Source organism: Cherax quadricarinatus, chromosome 54, assembly GCF_038502225.1.
Source record: "Cherax quadricarinatus isolate ZL_2023a chromosome 54, ASM3850222v1, whole genome shotgun sequence".
Lineage (NCBI taxonomy): Eukaryota > Metazoa > Arthropoda > Malacostraca > Decapoda > Parastacidae > Cherax > Cherax quadricarinatus.
This window is the reverse complement of record NC_091345.1, coordinates 10,843,056-10,857,017: the sequence shown is the minus strand read 5'-3', so window position 1 is coordinate 10,857,017 and position 13,962 is coordinate 10,843,056. Positions and strand designations below refer to the sequence as shown.

The 13,962-nt window shown below is 40.8% G+C and overlaps 1 protein-coding gene across 3 annotated transcripts in view; it reads right to left on the bottom strand.

The window, feature by feature from the left end:
* Pgd (phosphogluconate dehydrogenase) overlaps positions 1-13,962 on the bottom strand; it is a 138,898-nt gene that overhangs the window by 15,587 nt on the left and 109,349 nt on the right. For all 3 annotated transcript variants that reach the window (XM_070096588.1, XM_070096587.1, XM_070096586.1), the window contains 4 exons: positions 13,597-13,773; positions 12,005-12,089; positions 1,269-1,411; positions 442-534 (listed from right to left, as the gene is read on the bottom strand). In XM_070096588.1, the coding sequence (XP_069952689.1) occupies positions 442-534; positions 1,269-1,411; positions 12,005-12,089; positions 13,597-13,773 (498 nt within the window). The remainder of the gene's footprint in view (positions 1-441; positions 535-1,268; positions 1,412-12,004; positions 12,090-13,596; positions 13,774-13,962) is intronic.

Genomic DNA, 13,962 nt, shown 5'->3' with positions numbered 1-13,962 from the left:
TAATTACACATGGAAGGACCAACACCAATATCACCTCACAGCCCTAACTATAACAAAACAATCTTATTGGATTTATCAAAGGAAACCTCCAATGAATTGCAGGCCATCAAGAAACAAGAATTCCATAAACTACAAGATAACTATAGCATCTAGTCTGATACTCTCAAAAACATACTAAACCAAAAAGAGGAGCATTGTAATATAGTAATTTGAGGTAAGCAACAATAAATATTACTAAATACTACAATAAACTCAAACCAGAAAAAGTGAAATCACTGAACGTATGCATTTGATTAAAGACCTCCACACCAAGACAGTTGGGTTATAGCTCTTATAACATACCTTCTCAGCTCTGACTTATTCCTAGTTGAAGAGGCCTTGGGACAAGACAAAACCAATCTTCATAATTATGCCATTTTATCATATAAATAAGTATCTCACCTTTCTAATATTTTCTATAAATGCTTGCTTATCGCCAGAATATTCAGCTTCTCCAGGACCTTCCAAAACATTACTGGCTTTCACACGTTCATCCTGCAGACAAGATCGTGAAGAAATATGTGCAGACAAAAATAAAGTAATGCTAAATCTCAACATAATTGTGTTTACAAGTAGTAAATAATACTATTTCACTAACATATAGAAAATACTGTATTTAATCAAGAATTAATGCATCAACAGCAATATTATAGGAAAGAATATTTTATATTAAATTCATGTAAAATAAAATATTTTTTTGTCCTAAATCTAGAAGTTTCTTTTTTAACACATTGACCATTACCCACCGAGGCAGGGCGAGCTATTAAAAAAAAAAAAAAAAAAAAAAAAAAAAAAAAAAATCTTCATTTCATCACTGTCCTGCCAGAGGCATGCCTACACTACAGTTTAAAGACTGCAACATATCTCCACCCCTTCTTCAAAGTGCAGGCACTGTACTTTCTATCTCCAAGACCCGAGTCCAGCTAACTGGTTTCCCCTGAATACCTTCATAAACATTACTTTTCTCACACTCCAACACCATGTCAAGACATAAAACCATTTGCCTCCACTCACTCCTATCTAACACTCTCACGTATGCTTGCTGGAAGCACACAAAACCTCCTTTACCCCTCCCTCCAACCTTTTCCAGGATGACCCCCCTACCCTGCCTTCCTTCCACTACAGATTTATACGCCCTCCAAGTCATTCTACTTTGTTCCATCCTTTCTAAATATCCTAACCACCTCAACAAGCCCTCTAGAAGAACCATACATTAACTATATAATCACCTTCAATGATGATAAACAGCGAGCAAATACAGACTCTGCAATAAGTGTAGTAGGAGTACCATAGTCCAGTCCAGATATTGCTGTCCATTTGCCAGTACCCTTCTGACCGGCAGCATCTCGAATTTTTTCCACCAGTGGAGAGCCTTAAAAATAATACAGTGTGGCATAAAAAAGAGAAATACCTGTGACAATTTATTACCAAGAGGCATTACACAAATGATTTAGAGGTTTAAAGTAATTAGAAAATATATAATATATGCAACAAAGAAAAGAAAGAAGATATTATATACATGAATTAACATTTTTTTTTCAACATGCCGGCCATCTCCCACCAAGGCAGGATGGCCCAAAAAAGAAAAACACTTTCACCATCATTCACAAAATCACTGTACTCAGAGCAAAAGTTTGCAACAAAGTTAGCTTCGGAGCTAAGGGGACAGGAGGGTTAGGGGAGAGATGATGATAACATACAAAATACTGTGTAGAATAGATAAGGTAGACAGAGACAGGATGTTTCAGAGAGGGGACACAGAAACAAGGGGTCACAATTGGAAGTTGAAGACTCATCTGAGTCAAAGGGATGTTAGTAAGTAATTCTTCAGAGTTGTCAGGAAGTGAAATAGTCTAGTAACTGATGTAGTGGAGGCAGGAACCATACATAGCTTTAAGACGAGGTATGATAAAGCTCAGGGAGCAGAGAGAGAGGACCTAGTAGCGATCAGTGAAGAGGCGGGGCCAGGAGCTGAGTCTCGACCCCTGCAACCACAATTAGGCGAGGTATCTTTGAAGAGGAGCACAAATATGGCAGTTCAAATGTCACCCCAAACAGCAAATATCCCAAACCCAAAGTGCAGGCATTGTACTTCCCATCTCCAAGACTTTAGTCTGGCTAACCAGTTTCCATGAATCCCTTCACAAAAATATTACCCTGCTCACACTCCAACAGATTGTATAGTCCCAAAAACCATTTGTCTCCATTCACTCCTATCTAATACACTCACACATGCCTGCTGTATGTACGGTGGACCCTTGGATAACGCCTTTAATCCGTGCCAGAGAGCTAGGCTTTAACCGATTTAGCCTTGAACCGAATTAATTATCCCCATAAGAAATAAAGGAAATCCAATTAACCCTTTGACTGTTTCCGACGTATAAATACGTCTTACGAGCCAATGTTTCTGACGTATTTATACGCACAAATTCTAGCGGCTTCAAATCGAGCGCCAAAGGCCTGATAGGCCTACACGGGAGAGAATGGGTCTCAGTGGTCGGTGTGCACCCTGTGAAAAAAATCTGGGACCTAGCGGTGCATTGTGGGAACGCCATGTTGTCAGTCCATTTTCACCATGCCTCTCGGTAAGAAGTTCCTCACTCCTCGGCGGATTGGAGGTCTTTTGTTCCCAAGTGATAGCTCTAACAGCGATGAAAGTGTCAGTGACAGTGAATTCAAGGGTTTTCAAGTGAGTGTTACCGAAAAAAGTGCCCAGGATAACGTAAATAGTGACGAAAACCCAGATGACCCACAACCTTCGACCTCTGGTGCTGTGCCGGCTTGTTCACGTTCACGTTCGCCTGTACCAGGACGAAAGAGGAAACTATTTGGTCGTGTACAACACCCTGATGATAGCAGTGATAGTGATAGTGATAGTGATTTCAAAGTCATTGAAAGCAGTTCTAGTGACAGTGAGAGTGAATATTCCCCAGTGAAGCGCCAGTATGTACGACGTAGCATGCGGTCTGGTAGTGTTTCATATGTTGTTCCAAGGGGAAGGAGAAACTCTGGGAGCACATCCCGTGGCCCAACACCACGACCTGATAGTGAAGATGACGATATTGTAACGATGGGTATGAATGGTGACAGTGAGGGAGGAGGCAGTGGTGGTGATAGTGAGGGTGGCACGGCCCATGTGGCACCATCACCGGGCCACGCTACTAGCCACGCGGCTGACTCAGCAGACCAACCAGCCTCACCCTACCCCACACTGCCACAACCTGCACCACCACAACCTGCACAGCCACAACCACAGCCACAACCACGGTACAATATCCAGACCCCACCAGCAGACCGCATCTGGGATTGGCAGGACGGTGACGAGTTTGTTCCCAGTCCCCATGACTTTGATGAAACACAAAGTGGAATAAAGCCATCTTGTCCACTTGGGAACAATGCCAGTGAACTGGACTGCTTTGAGTTATTCTTCGATGAACCCCTGATGGACATCATTGTCAGGGAAACCAACACATACTGTGAATACACCATGGCAAATACAATTCTCTCACCAAAATCACGGCTACACAAGTGGAAGGAGACAACTGTGGCAGAGATGTACCTGTTTTTTGCCACAATAATGCTTATGCCACATGTGTATAAGCACACTGTCACCACATACTGGACAACAGATCGCCTGATTTCAACTCCAGGTTTTAGTGACATTATAGGTGTCAATCGTTTCCTGATACTGTTGCGTATGTTACACTTTTCAGACAAAACCAGGCCTGACAGAAGCGACAGGTTATATAAGATAAGAAATGTGTTTATGTACCTGAAACAAAAGTGCTGCATGTATTTTTATCCCTTCAGGAAGCTTGTTATTGATGAGTCCTTGATTTTATTCAAAGGAAGACTCTCATTCAAGCAATATATACCAAGCAAGAGGAAACGCTTTGGTATAAAGCTATTTGTACTGTGTGATTGCAGAAGTGGTCTTGTTTTAGATATTATTGTGTACACTGGCAGTAATACTTTGAGACATACCATGAAGTTATTGGGTATCTCTGGTGATGTGGTTCGAACAATGATGGAACCATATCTTGGTAAGGGGCATATGTTATTTACTGATAACTGGTACACAAGCCCCTTACTCAGTGATTTCTTGCGAGTGAACTTGACAGACGTGTGTGGCACAGTGCGTGGTAATCGCAAACATATGCCAAGGTTCGACGCTGGCACTCGCAGAGGTGAGGTGCAAGCCTTTGCTGCCAATGACATCATGGCATTTCGGTGGCATGACAAACGTGATGTCACATTGTTGACATCAGTTCACACAAACGAAATGGTACCCAGTGGCAGGGACAACAGAGAGACCAATGAACCCATTCTAAAGCCTGCAGCTGTCATGGACTACAACCTCAATATGCGCTTAGTGGACAAATGTGACATGCAGATTGGGTTTGCAGACTGTGTACGCAAGAGTTATAAGTGGTATATCAAACTTTTTTTCCATCTTGTTGATATCTCTATGCTAAATGCTTATAACATATACAAGTTGAAGACCAACAAAACACCAAAATATGGTGAATTTTGCCTGTCAGTAATCAGACAAATAATTGCAAAGTACAAAGGAGCAACTCCTGCAATAGACCAGCGCCCACAGACGTCATCTCGTTTGAGGCCTGGTGATCACTACCCCATACAACTGCCTCCTACTACTGCCAAGAAAAATGCTCAGAAGAGGTGTTATGTATGTATGCATACCACAAAACGCCCACAAACACGCAGAGACACTCGTTTTATGTGTGAGGAGTGTGAAGTGCCCCTCTGCATATACCCATGTTTCAAAGAGTTCCACAAGCTGCAGCAGTTCTAGGAACGTGGTTAGTGACTGTACATATGTATATATATTATGGAACAATAGTAATAAACATTGTTTTGTATTGTTTGTTTGTGTAAACAAAGTGTATACACAAACTAATAGTGATAAAGTTTGTTCTGTTATTGTGTTGTAAATAATGAGTGTACAGTGGACCCCCGCATAACGATGGCATCACATAGCGATTTTTCCGCATACCGATTACTTTTATCGCAAAATTTTTGCCGCGCATACCGATTAAAAACCCGCTTACCGATTTTCGTCCGAGACGCGTCCAATGTGCCCTCACATGTGCCGGCCGTCCCATTGTTTACCAGCCAGCCTCCGCGGTAACATCCAAGCATACACTCGGAATATTTCGTATTATTACAGTGTTTTCGGTGCTGTTTCTGGAAAATAAGTGACCATGGGCCCCAAGAAAGCTTCTAGTGCCAACCCTGTGGTAAAAAGGGTGAGAATTAGTATGGAAATTAAGAAAGATTTTGAAGGGTTTGGGGCTAACCCTGAGAAGCCTATGCCAGTTGTGGAATCCATTGTGCCTACTTCAAAGATTAAGGAAATGTGTGCACAGTGGGTTGAACTGCAAACCTTTATAGATGAAAATCACCCTGACACAGCTGTTGCAAGCCGTGCTGGTGACTATTTCAATGACAATGTTATGGCCCATTTTAGGAAAGTCTTGAAGGAACGGGAGGTACAGAGCTCTATGGACAGATTTGTTGTGCGACAGAGGTCCAGTGACTCTCAAGCTGGTCCTAGTGGCATTAAAAGAAGAAGGGAAGTAACCCCAGAAAAGGACTTGCTACCTCAAGTCCTAATGGAAGGGGATTCCCCTTCTAAACAGTAAGAAGATAATGCTCTCCCCTCCTCCCATCCCATCAATCATCACCAGATCTTCAATAAAAGTAAGTGTCATTTAATTGTGCATGCCTTTTTCAGTTTGTGTGTATTAAAATTAACATTTCATGTGGTAAAAAAAATTTTTTTTCATACTTTTGGGCGTCTTGCACGGATTAATTTTATTTCCATTATTTCTTATGGGGAAAATTCATTCGCATAACGATTATTTCGCATAACGATGAGCCCTCTTGCACGGATTAAAATCGTTAACCGGGGGTCCACTGTATATTTGAACAATGCACCTTACATTGGTCTCACAGGCCACATAAGTTACCTGGAAAAGAAAAATATTGAAAAATGCAAGAAACCTTTGAATTAGAGTAAATAAAAGAATACCGGGTGGGCGGCAGTCGCCGCTGTTGCTGTACGCACGTCAATTTCTGCAAACTTTGCGGCTCTATATCTCGGTAAGTACTGATGGCAAAAATTTTTTTTTAGGCTTAAAACACTAGTAAAAATATTCCTAACATTTTCATAAGAAAAAATAATTTTTTTTTTCGAATATTTGGCGACATAGAATGACAGTTTCAGAGAGGGCCCTGAAACAGTCAAAGGGTTAATCCATTCCAGACACCCAAAAGTATTAAACAAAAATTTTTTACATGAAATATACATTTCCCTACACAGAAAACAATGATACATGCACAATAAAACAATAATAACATCACACTTGCCCTTATTGTGGACCTGCTGATGAGTGATGAGACGGTAGAGGATGCCGCTTTTTTGTCAGAACTGGCAGCCTCACCGTGCCATATCACACTGTGTATGCCACTACGATTCTTAAATCTCTCAAACCAGCCTTCGCTGGCCTTAAATTCATCAACAGCAGCACTATTTGGAGGTATTTTTCTTAATGAGATCCTCATGCAACTGCCTTGCCTTTTCACATATTACTGACTAAGAAATACTATCTCCTGATAATAGTTTCTCATTTATCCACACCAACAACAGTTTCTCCACATCTTCAAGTAGTATTTGCAATCTGTTTTGTAAGCACACTTGCACCTTTTGCAACAACAGCTTCCTTGATTGCCTTTTCATTGTGCAAGATAATAGTGATGGTTGAATGGGGTTTGTTGTATAACTTTTCCAACTCTGAGATATGCACTCCACTCTTTTACTTTTCTATTATCTCCTTTTTTAATTCGATAGTACACCTCACCCTTTTTACCACAGGGTTGGCACTAGAAGTTTTCTTTGGGCCCATGGTTGCTTATTTAGCAGTTACAAGCACTAAAAACAATGAAATAATACAAAATGTATCGCATGTATGAGTGGAATCATCCTTACTGGCTTGTAAACAATGGCACAGTGGCTAGTACACGGGGTGAGTGGCTGGGCCCACTCAGGGCGCTGTGTGGACACGTTCGGGACGAAAGCTCCTAACCAAGTTTTTAGGCGTTATCCGAGCCAATTTTTTTACGCCAAAGCAAGGTGTTATCCAATTATGGCGTCAGTCATTCCAGGTGTTATCCGAAGGTCCACTGTATGTACATATATTACTATCCCCTAAGTAGTAGGTTGGTAGACAGCAACCACCCAGGGAAGTACTACCATCCTGCAAAGTGAGTAAAACTAAAACCTGTAATTGTTTTACATGATGGTAGGCTTGCTGGTGCCTTTTTTTCTGTCTCAAACATGCAAGATTTCAGGTATGTCTTGCTACTTCTACAGTGGACCCTCGGATATCGGCCGTTCCTGTTATCGGCCAACTCGGCCATCGGCTGTTTTTTTGGCTCCTGGTGATCGGCAGTTATTTCGATGATCAGCTGTTTCGGATGCGTCCGTCTGCCGGCTGGGGCCGCTTGCGTGTCAGTCTGGCTGTGTTTCTCAGTGTGTAAGGAAGCTTCTGCTCATACATCCAGACATTTTGCTCGTTTTCCATTTTTTTTTTTTTGCAGAGCAACTGCGAAATAAGTAACCATGCTTCAAAGAAAGTTCCTAGTAAAGTTCCTGTGGTAAAGAAAGTGAGAAACACCATGGAATTTAAGGGTGAAGTGGTTGATAAATACGAGAGTGGTATGCGAGTGCTGGAACTTGCCAGGATGTACGGGAAAACAAATCAACATTAACATCCATCCTGGCAAAGAACAAATCAAGGATGCTAAAGTTGCGAAAGGAGTAAGTTTTATAATGAAAAAGGTCACCGATAATGGTACAGATAGAAAAGTTGTTGTTATTGTGGATTAAGGAAAAAGAATTACATGTAGTGGGAGACAGTATTGTAGAATCTATTATTTGTGAGAAGGCAAAGCAGTTACATGAGGATCTTCTACAGGAAACTCCTGGAATAAGTGCTGCTGGTAGTGAATTTAGGGCCAACAAAGGGTGATTTGAGAGATTTAAGAAGTGTAGTGGCATACACAGTGTTGTAAGGCATGAAGAGGCTGCAAGTTCTGACAAAAAAGCAGCTGAAAAGTACGTACAGGAGTTCAAGGACTATGTAAAAGCTGAACAATTAAAACCCCAACAAGTGTTCAATTGTGACAAAACAGGCCTGTTTTGGAAGAAAATCCAAACAGGACCTACATCACACAGGAGGAAAAGGCACAGACAGGACATAAGCCTATGAAAGACAGGCTTACTCTTTTGTTGTGTGCTAATGCTAGTGGGGATTTTAAAGTGAAGCCTTTGCTGGTATATCACTCGGAAAATCCCAGTGTTCAATAACAGCAATGTTGTCAAGAATAGATTGTGTGTGATGTGGAAAGTCAATCAAAAGGCATGGGTCACAAGGCAAATTTTCAGAGTGGGGGTTAATGATGTGTTTGGCTAAAGTGTGAAAAAATACCCCCTGGAAAAGAAATTGCCACTCAAGTGCCTCCTGGTACTGGACAATGCTCCTGCATATCCTCCAGACTTGGAAGACCAAGTGTTTAGGGACTTCAATTTTATAAAAGTTAAGTTTTTGCCTCCTAACACCACTCCTCTCCTCCAGCCCTTGGACCAGCAGGTCATTTCTAACTTAAAAAACTCTACACAAAAGCAGTGTTTGAAAAGTGCTTTGAAGTGACCTCTGACACTCAGTTGACCCTAAAAGAGTTCTGGAAAGATCACTTCACTATCCTCAATTGCATAAGACTTATAGGTAAGGACTTTGAACTCTGCTTGGAGAAAACTGTGGCCAGGTTGTGTCCAAGAGAGGGATTTTGAAGGGTTTGAGACTAACCCTGACCCTGCCGACCCTGTGGACTCTATTGTGGCACTGGGGAAGCCCCTGGGGTTGGGGGTGAGTGGGGAGGATGTGGAAGAGTTGATGGAGGACCACAGGGAAGAGCTAACCACCGAAGAGCTGCAAGAGCTTCAATTCGAACAGCAACAGATTGCAGCTGAGGAACTTGCTTCAGAGGAGGCAGCGGCAGAGGGAGTGAAGATGGTGCCTTCTTCAGAGATTAAAGAGGTGTGTGCAATGTGGACTAAGATGCAAGCTTTTGTAGAGAAATACCACCTTGACCAAGCTGAAACAAGCTATATCTGCAACATGTTTAGTGACAAAACCCTGTCCTACTTCAGGGAAATCTTAAAGAGATGCCAGAAACAGAACACTCTTGACAGTTATTTTGTGCGACAGGGGTTCAGCGACTCTCAAGCTGGTCCTAGTGGCATTAAAAGACAAAGAAGGGAAGTAACCCCAAAGAAGGCTTTGTTACCTAGTCTTTATGGAGGGGGATTCCCCTTCCAAACACTAACTCCTCCCTCTTTCCTCCCTATCTTCCAGAAGCCAGCATTAGCCTCCAATAAAGGTATGTAATACATGTACTTATATAATTGTTAAAATTTTTTTTTGTTTTTTTGTGAATATTTTTGTCTGGAACGGATTAATTGTATTTCCATTAATTCTTAGGGGAAATATTAATTCGGTTTTCAGCCATTTCAGTCTTAGGCCGACCTTCTGGAACAGATTACGGCCAATAACCGAGGGTCCACCGTACTTACATTTAGGTCACACTACACTTGCATGTACAACCATATACAGTGGACCCCCGGTTAACAATATTTTTTCACTCCAGAAGTATGTTCAGGTGCCAGTACTGACCGAATTTGTTCCCATAAGAAATATTGTGAAGTAGATTAGTCCATTTCAGACCCCCAAACATACATATACAAACGCACTTACATAAATACACTTACATAATTGGTCACATTCGGAGGTAATCGTTATGCGGGGGTCCACTGTATATATACACACCCCTCTGGGTTTTCTTCTATTTTTCTTACTAGTTCTTGTTCTTGTTTATTTCCACTTCTCCATGGGGAAGTGGAACAGAATTCTTCCTCCGTAAGTCATGCATGTCGTAAGAGGTGACTAAAATGCCAGGAGCAAGGGGCTAGTAATCCTTTCTCCTGTGTATATTACTAAATGTAAAAGGAGAAACTTTTGTTTTTCCTTTTGGGCCACCCCACCTTGGTGGGATATGGCCAGTATGTTGAAAGAAAGAAGATATTACTATCCATACATTACAGATTAAAAAACCACAATACATCCACATTGGCTATTTTCCACAAGGGAGGGCGATATAAAGATACCACATTCACTATACTCATTCTCTAGCTACCTTGCAAGGGCACAAACATCACGGTACAATAAATAACAAAAAAAGGCACAATACCGTGACTGGAACGATACACAAATAACCCGCACATAAAAGAGAAGCTTACGACGACATTTCGGTCCGACTTGGACCATTGACAAAGTCACACTAACCAGAAGTGGAGCAGGACGGCTATATATAGGCAGGAAGATGTGGTGGTAGTAGTAGTAGTAGTAGTACAAGAATGGTATAATACCGACAAGATGAAATTAAGACACATGCGCAACACCCGGGCATCCCTATCATAGACGTTTTGCCATCCAGCCAGCCACTGGATGGCAAAACGTCCACAACAAAGACAACCAGACATCCGCACATGTGTCTTAATTTCATCAGTAGTAGTAGTAGTAGTAGTAGTAGAAGAGGTAGTGGTAGAAGTGGGAAATAAGGACGACGAGCCAGTCAAAAACAAAGGAAGGGGAGCACTGCAAGAGAGCTAGGTGCCCACTGAGGGAGAGCAAGCGCACAGAAGTGCGTGAAAGGGGAAGTGGGAAATAAATGAAGGAACAGAAACACGAGACAGAAGAGAGAAAGACAACCCAGAGGAGAAAAGGAAAGAGGAAAAGGGAAGAGGGAGAAGAAGAAAAAGAAAAAGAAAAAAGAAAAAATGAGGAGTCAGGTTAAGTCACGGGTGTTCTGAAGTTTGAAGCATTTTACAATGTAGCGGGAGAGGAAGGCATCTACAGAGACGAAGCCAGGGCTAAGGTTCATACAAGGAAAGTTGTGTATTAGAGAGGATTCAACTAGATGGCGACTGTTCGAGTCGGAAGTAGGGAAGGCAGTTTTAGCAGAAGACCAGTCAATAGGATGGCTATGATCTCTGACGTGACAGAAAAGAGCATTGTTAGTGTCGGCAAGCCTAACACTATTTTTGTGCTCCTGCCTATATATAGCCGTCCTGCTCCACTTCTGGTTAGTGTGACTTTGTCAATGGTCCAAGTCGGACTGAAACGTCGTCGTAAGCTTCTCTCTTTTATGTGCGGGTTATATGTGTATCACGGTACAATATTGACCCAAAGTGAAACATTCCAATAATGACTTTCAAAAGTACAAGCAATGTCTTTCACAACAAAAATACACGTTATATAATCCTGTATTAAAATTCTATGAAAAATTTTCATATATGCAGTCTTGGGGGGAAATGCTGATGCGATTAAAAAATATTAATAAAAACTGTAGTATAGCAAAGCAATTCTTCTTCTTCGGGTCAGGCTGCCTTGGTGGGAAATGGCCAGTGTGTTAGTTCTGCAGATGGGAAGAACGCTGTTTATATTCTGAAGGATGGGTGAGGATGGTGAGCGACTGACTGGTCATTTTAACTGATGCCCGTGTACTTCTCACAAGACAGCATTTCCTTCTCTGGATCGCCATACCTTGGTGAAAAAACTGCTAATCAAGAATTCTAAGAGATGTAGCTTTGCCAGGTGCAGCAGCACTACTCATGATAAAGTCAGAGAGAAACTTCTGAAAGGCTTAGGTACCCGAGACTGTCATATATGAACTGCCCTTGAATGATCAACATTCAGGAGTAGAAATAAAATGAAAGTTCAGATGAACTGATGGACAGATGAAAGGATACATGACCCTGTAGGATGGATGGTTTAACAGATGAATGGAAAGATATGCAATGTCTGTGGAAAAATTTACTTACCATCAGTATCTTTAAATTTCAAGATATTGGCAGTAATTTCAATAAGGAATGAATCGAGTTCCCCTTGATTCCATTTCGTGAACACCTGAAATAACAAATGCTTCAAATTAACAACAATCATAATCCAGACAATATGTTGGCAATTACTGTGGTTACTGGAGCAGAACTATGCTCACAGTGCCCCATATTTAATACAAGACATCAAGCTTATTTTATTATAAAGTACTGTCTATAAAATAGTTACTATTTGCCCATAGATATATAATTTCTTTTCCTAGAAAAAACCATGAAGCTGCTGTATTTACTCCTGCTTTAACCCTTTGAGGGTTTCAGACGTACTAGTACGGCTTACGACCCAGAGTTTTTGACGTACTAGTACGCCTAAATTCTAGCGCCCTCAAATCTAGTGGGAGAAAGCTGGTAGGCCTCCATATGAAAGAATGGGTCTATGTGGTCAGTGTGCACGGTATAAAAAAAATCCTGCAGCACACAGTGCATAATGAGAAAAAAAAACTGACCCTTTTTTGGAATAAAACAGCGACTTTGCACTGTATTTTTGTATGGTATTTATTGTTGTATTCTAGTTTTCTTGGTCTCATTTTATAGAATGGAAGGCATATCATAGAAATTGAGATGATTCTGACTGGTTTTACAATGAAAAGTACCTTGAAATTGAGCTCAAAGTAGCAGAAATGTTCGATTTTTACCAAAGTACAAAAGTAAACAAATCATGCCAAGCGTCCAACTGGTGAGTCTAATATTCTTTTGCAAGTGCGCCAATATGATTCATACCATTTTTTACACTAATGCAGTAGTCTGCATAACAGTAAATCTTCTATTATTTGTGAGAATAAAAATTCAAAGTGGAAAGCAAAAGAATGTAAGAGGGACCTTGAGACGTGACTAATGAACAGAGGAAATGTCATTTTAGTGCCAGGAATGTATTTCTTGTTTGTTCTGGACCCTATTCGGAAATTGGCATCTTTTGAAATTTGTGTGAAATTGGCAAAATTGCTAAATTCTGACCACTGAACTGGATAGTTGAAATTGGTAAATGGGTGGTTTCTTGCACTCATTCAATAGAAAATATGGAGTTCTAGCGAAATATTCATGTTTTTTGTCGACTAGTACAGTGGAACTGGCTGAAAATGGGGCTCAAAGTGGGCAAAATCGCCGATCCGTAAACATCGCCGAGACCGCTAACTTTGCGAGAGCATAATTCCGTAAGTTTTCCATCAAATTTCATATTTTTGGTGTCATTATGATCGGGAAAAGATTCTCTATCTTTTCATAAAAAATTATTTATTTTTTTTTTTTTTTAAATTTGGCCGACCCTGAGAATGAGTCTCGGAGAGGGCCTGTCGACCCTCAAAGGGTTAAATATCTATATTCTGTGATTTAAAGTTCTGTCTCGGATTTCCACATTTCCCAATAACTGGCATGATAACTTATCATACCTATTGTAAATCTTTTTTTCTATCATGTAATTTCTTTTTCTTCTAATATTTACACAATGATTTTTTTGTATTCACCTGCAAAAAGTATGCAGAGTAACACAAAAATGAAAGAAAAGGCTAAGTCATGAATATTACCTCACTCATTTCATCACAATCCATGCCAAGACCAGTTTTCATGAGATGGTAAGCTTCACAGATGAGCTGCATGTCTCCATATTCAATACCATTGTGAACCATTTTCACATAATGCCCAGCTCCATCTTCACCAACCCAATCACAACATGGTTCACTGTCTGACTTAGCACAGATGCTCTGCAACATAAAAGTTTATAGAGTACAGCATGTAGAAAACATTATAACAAACTGTGCAGTCAGATCATATTTCTTTTAGTACAAAACTGCAGATATAGCTCAGTTTTACAAAGGAGGCAGCAGTGATGGCAGGGAAGTCACACTAACATTGTACATAATAAAAATCTTTGAGAGGATACTATGAAAGCA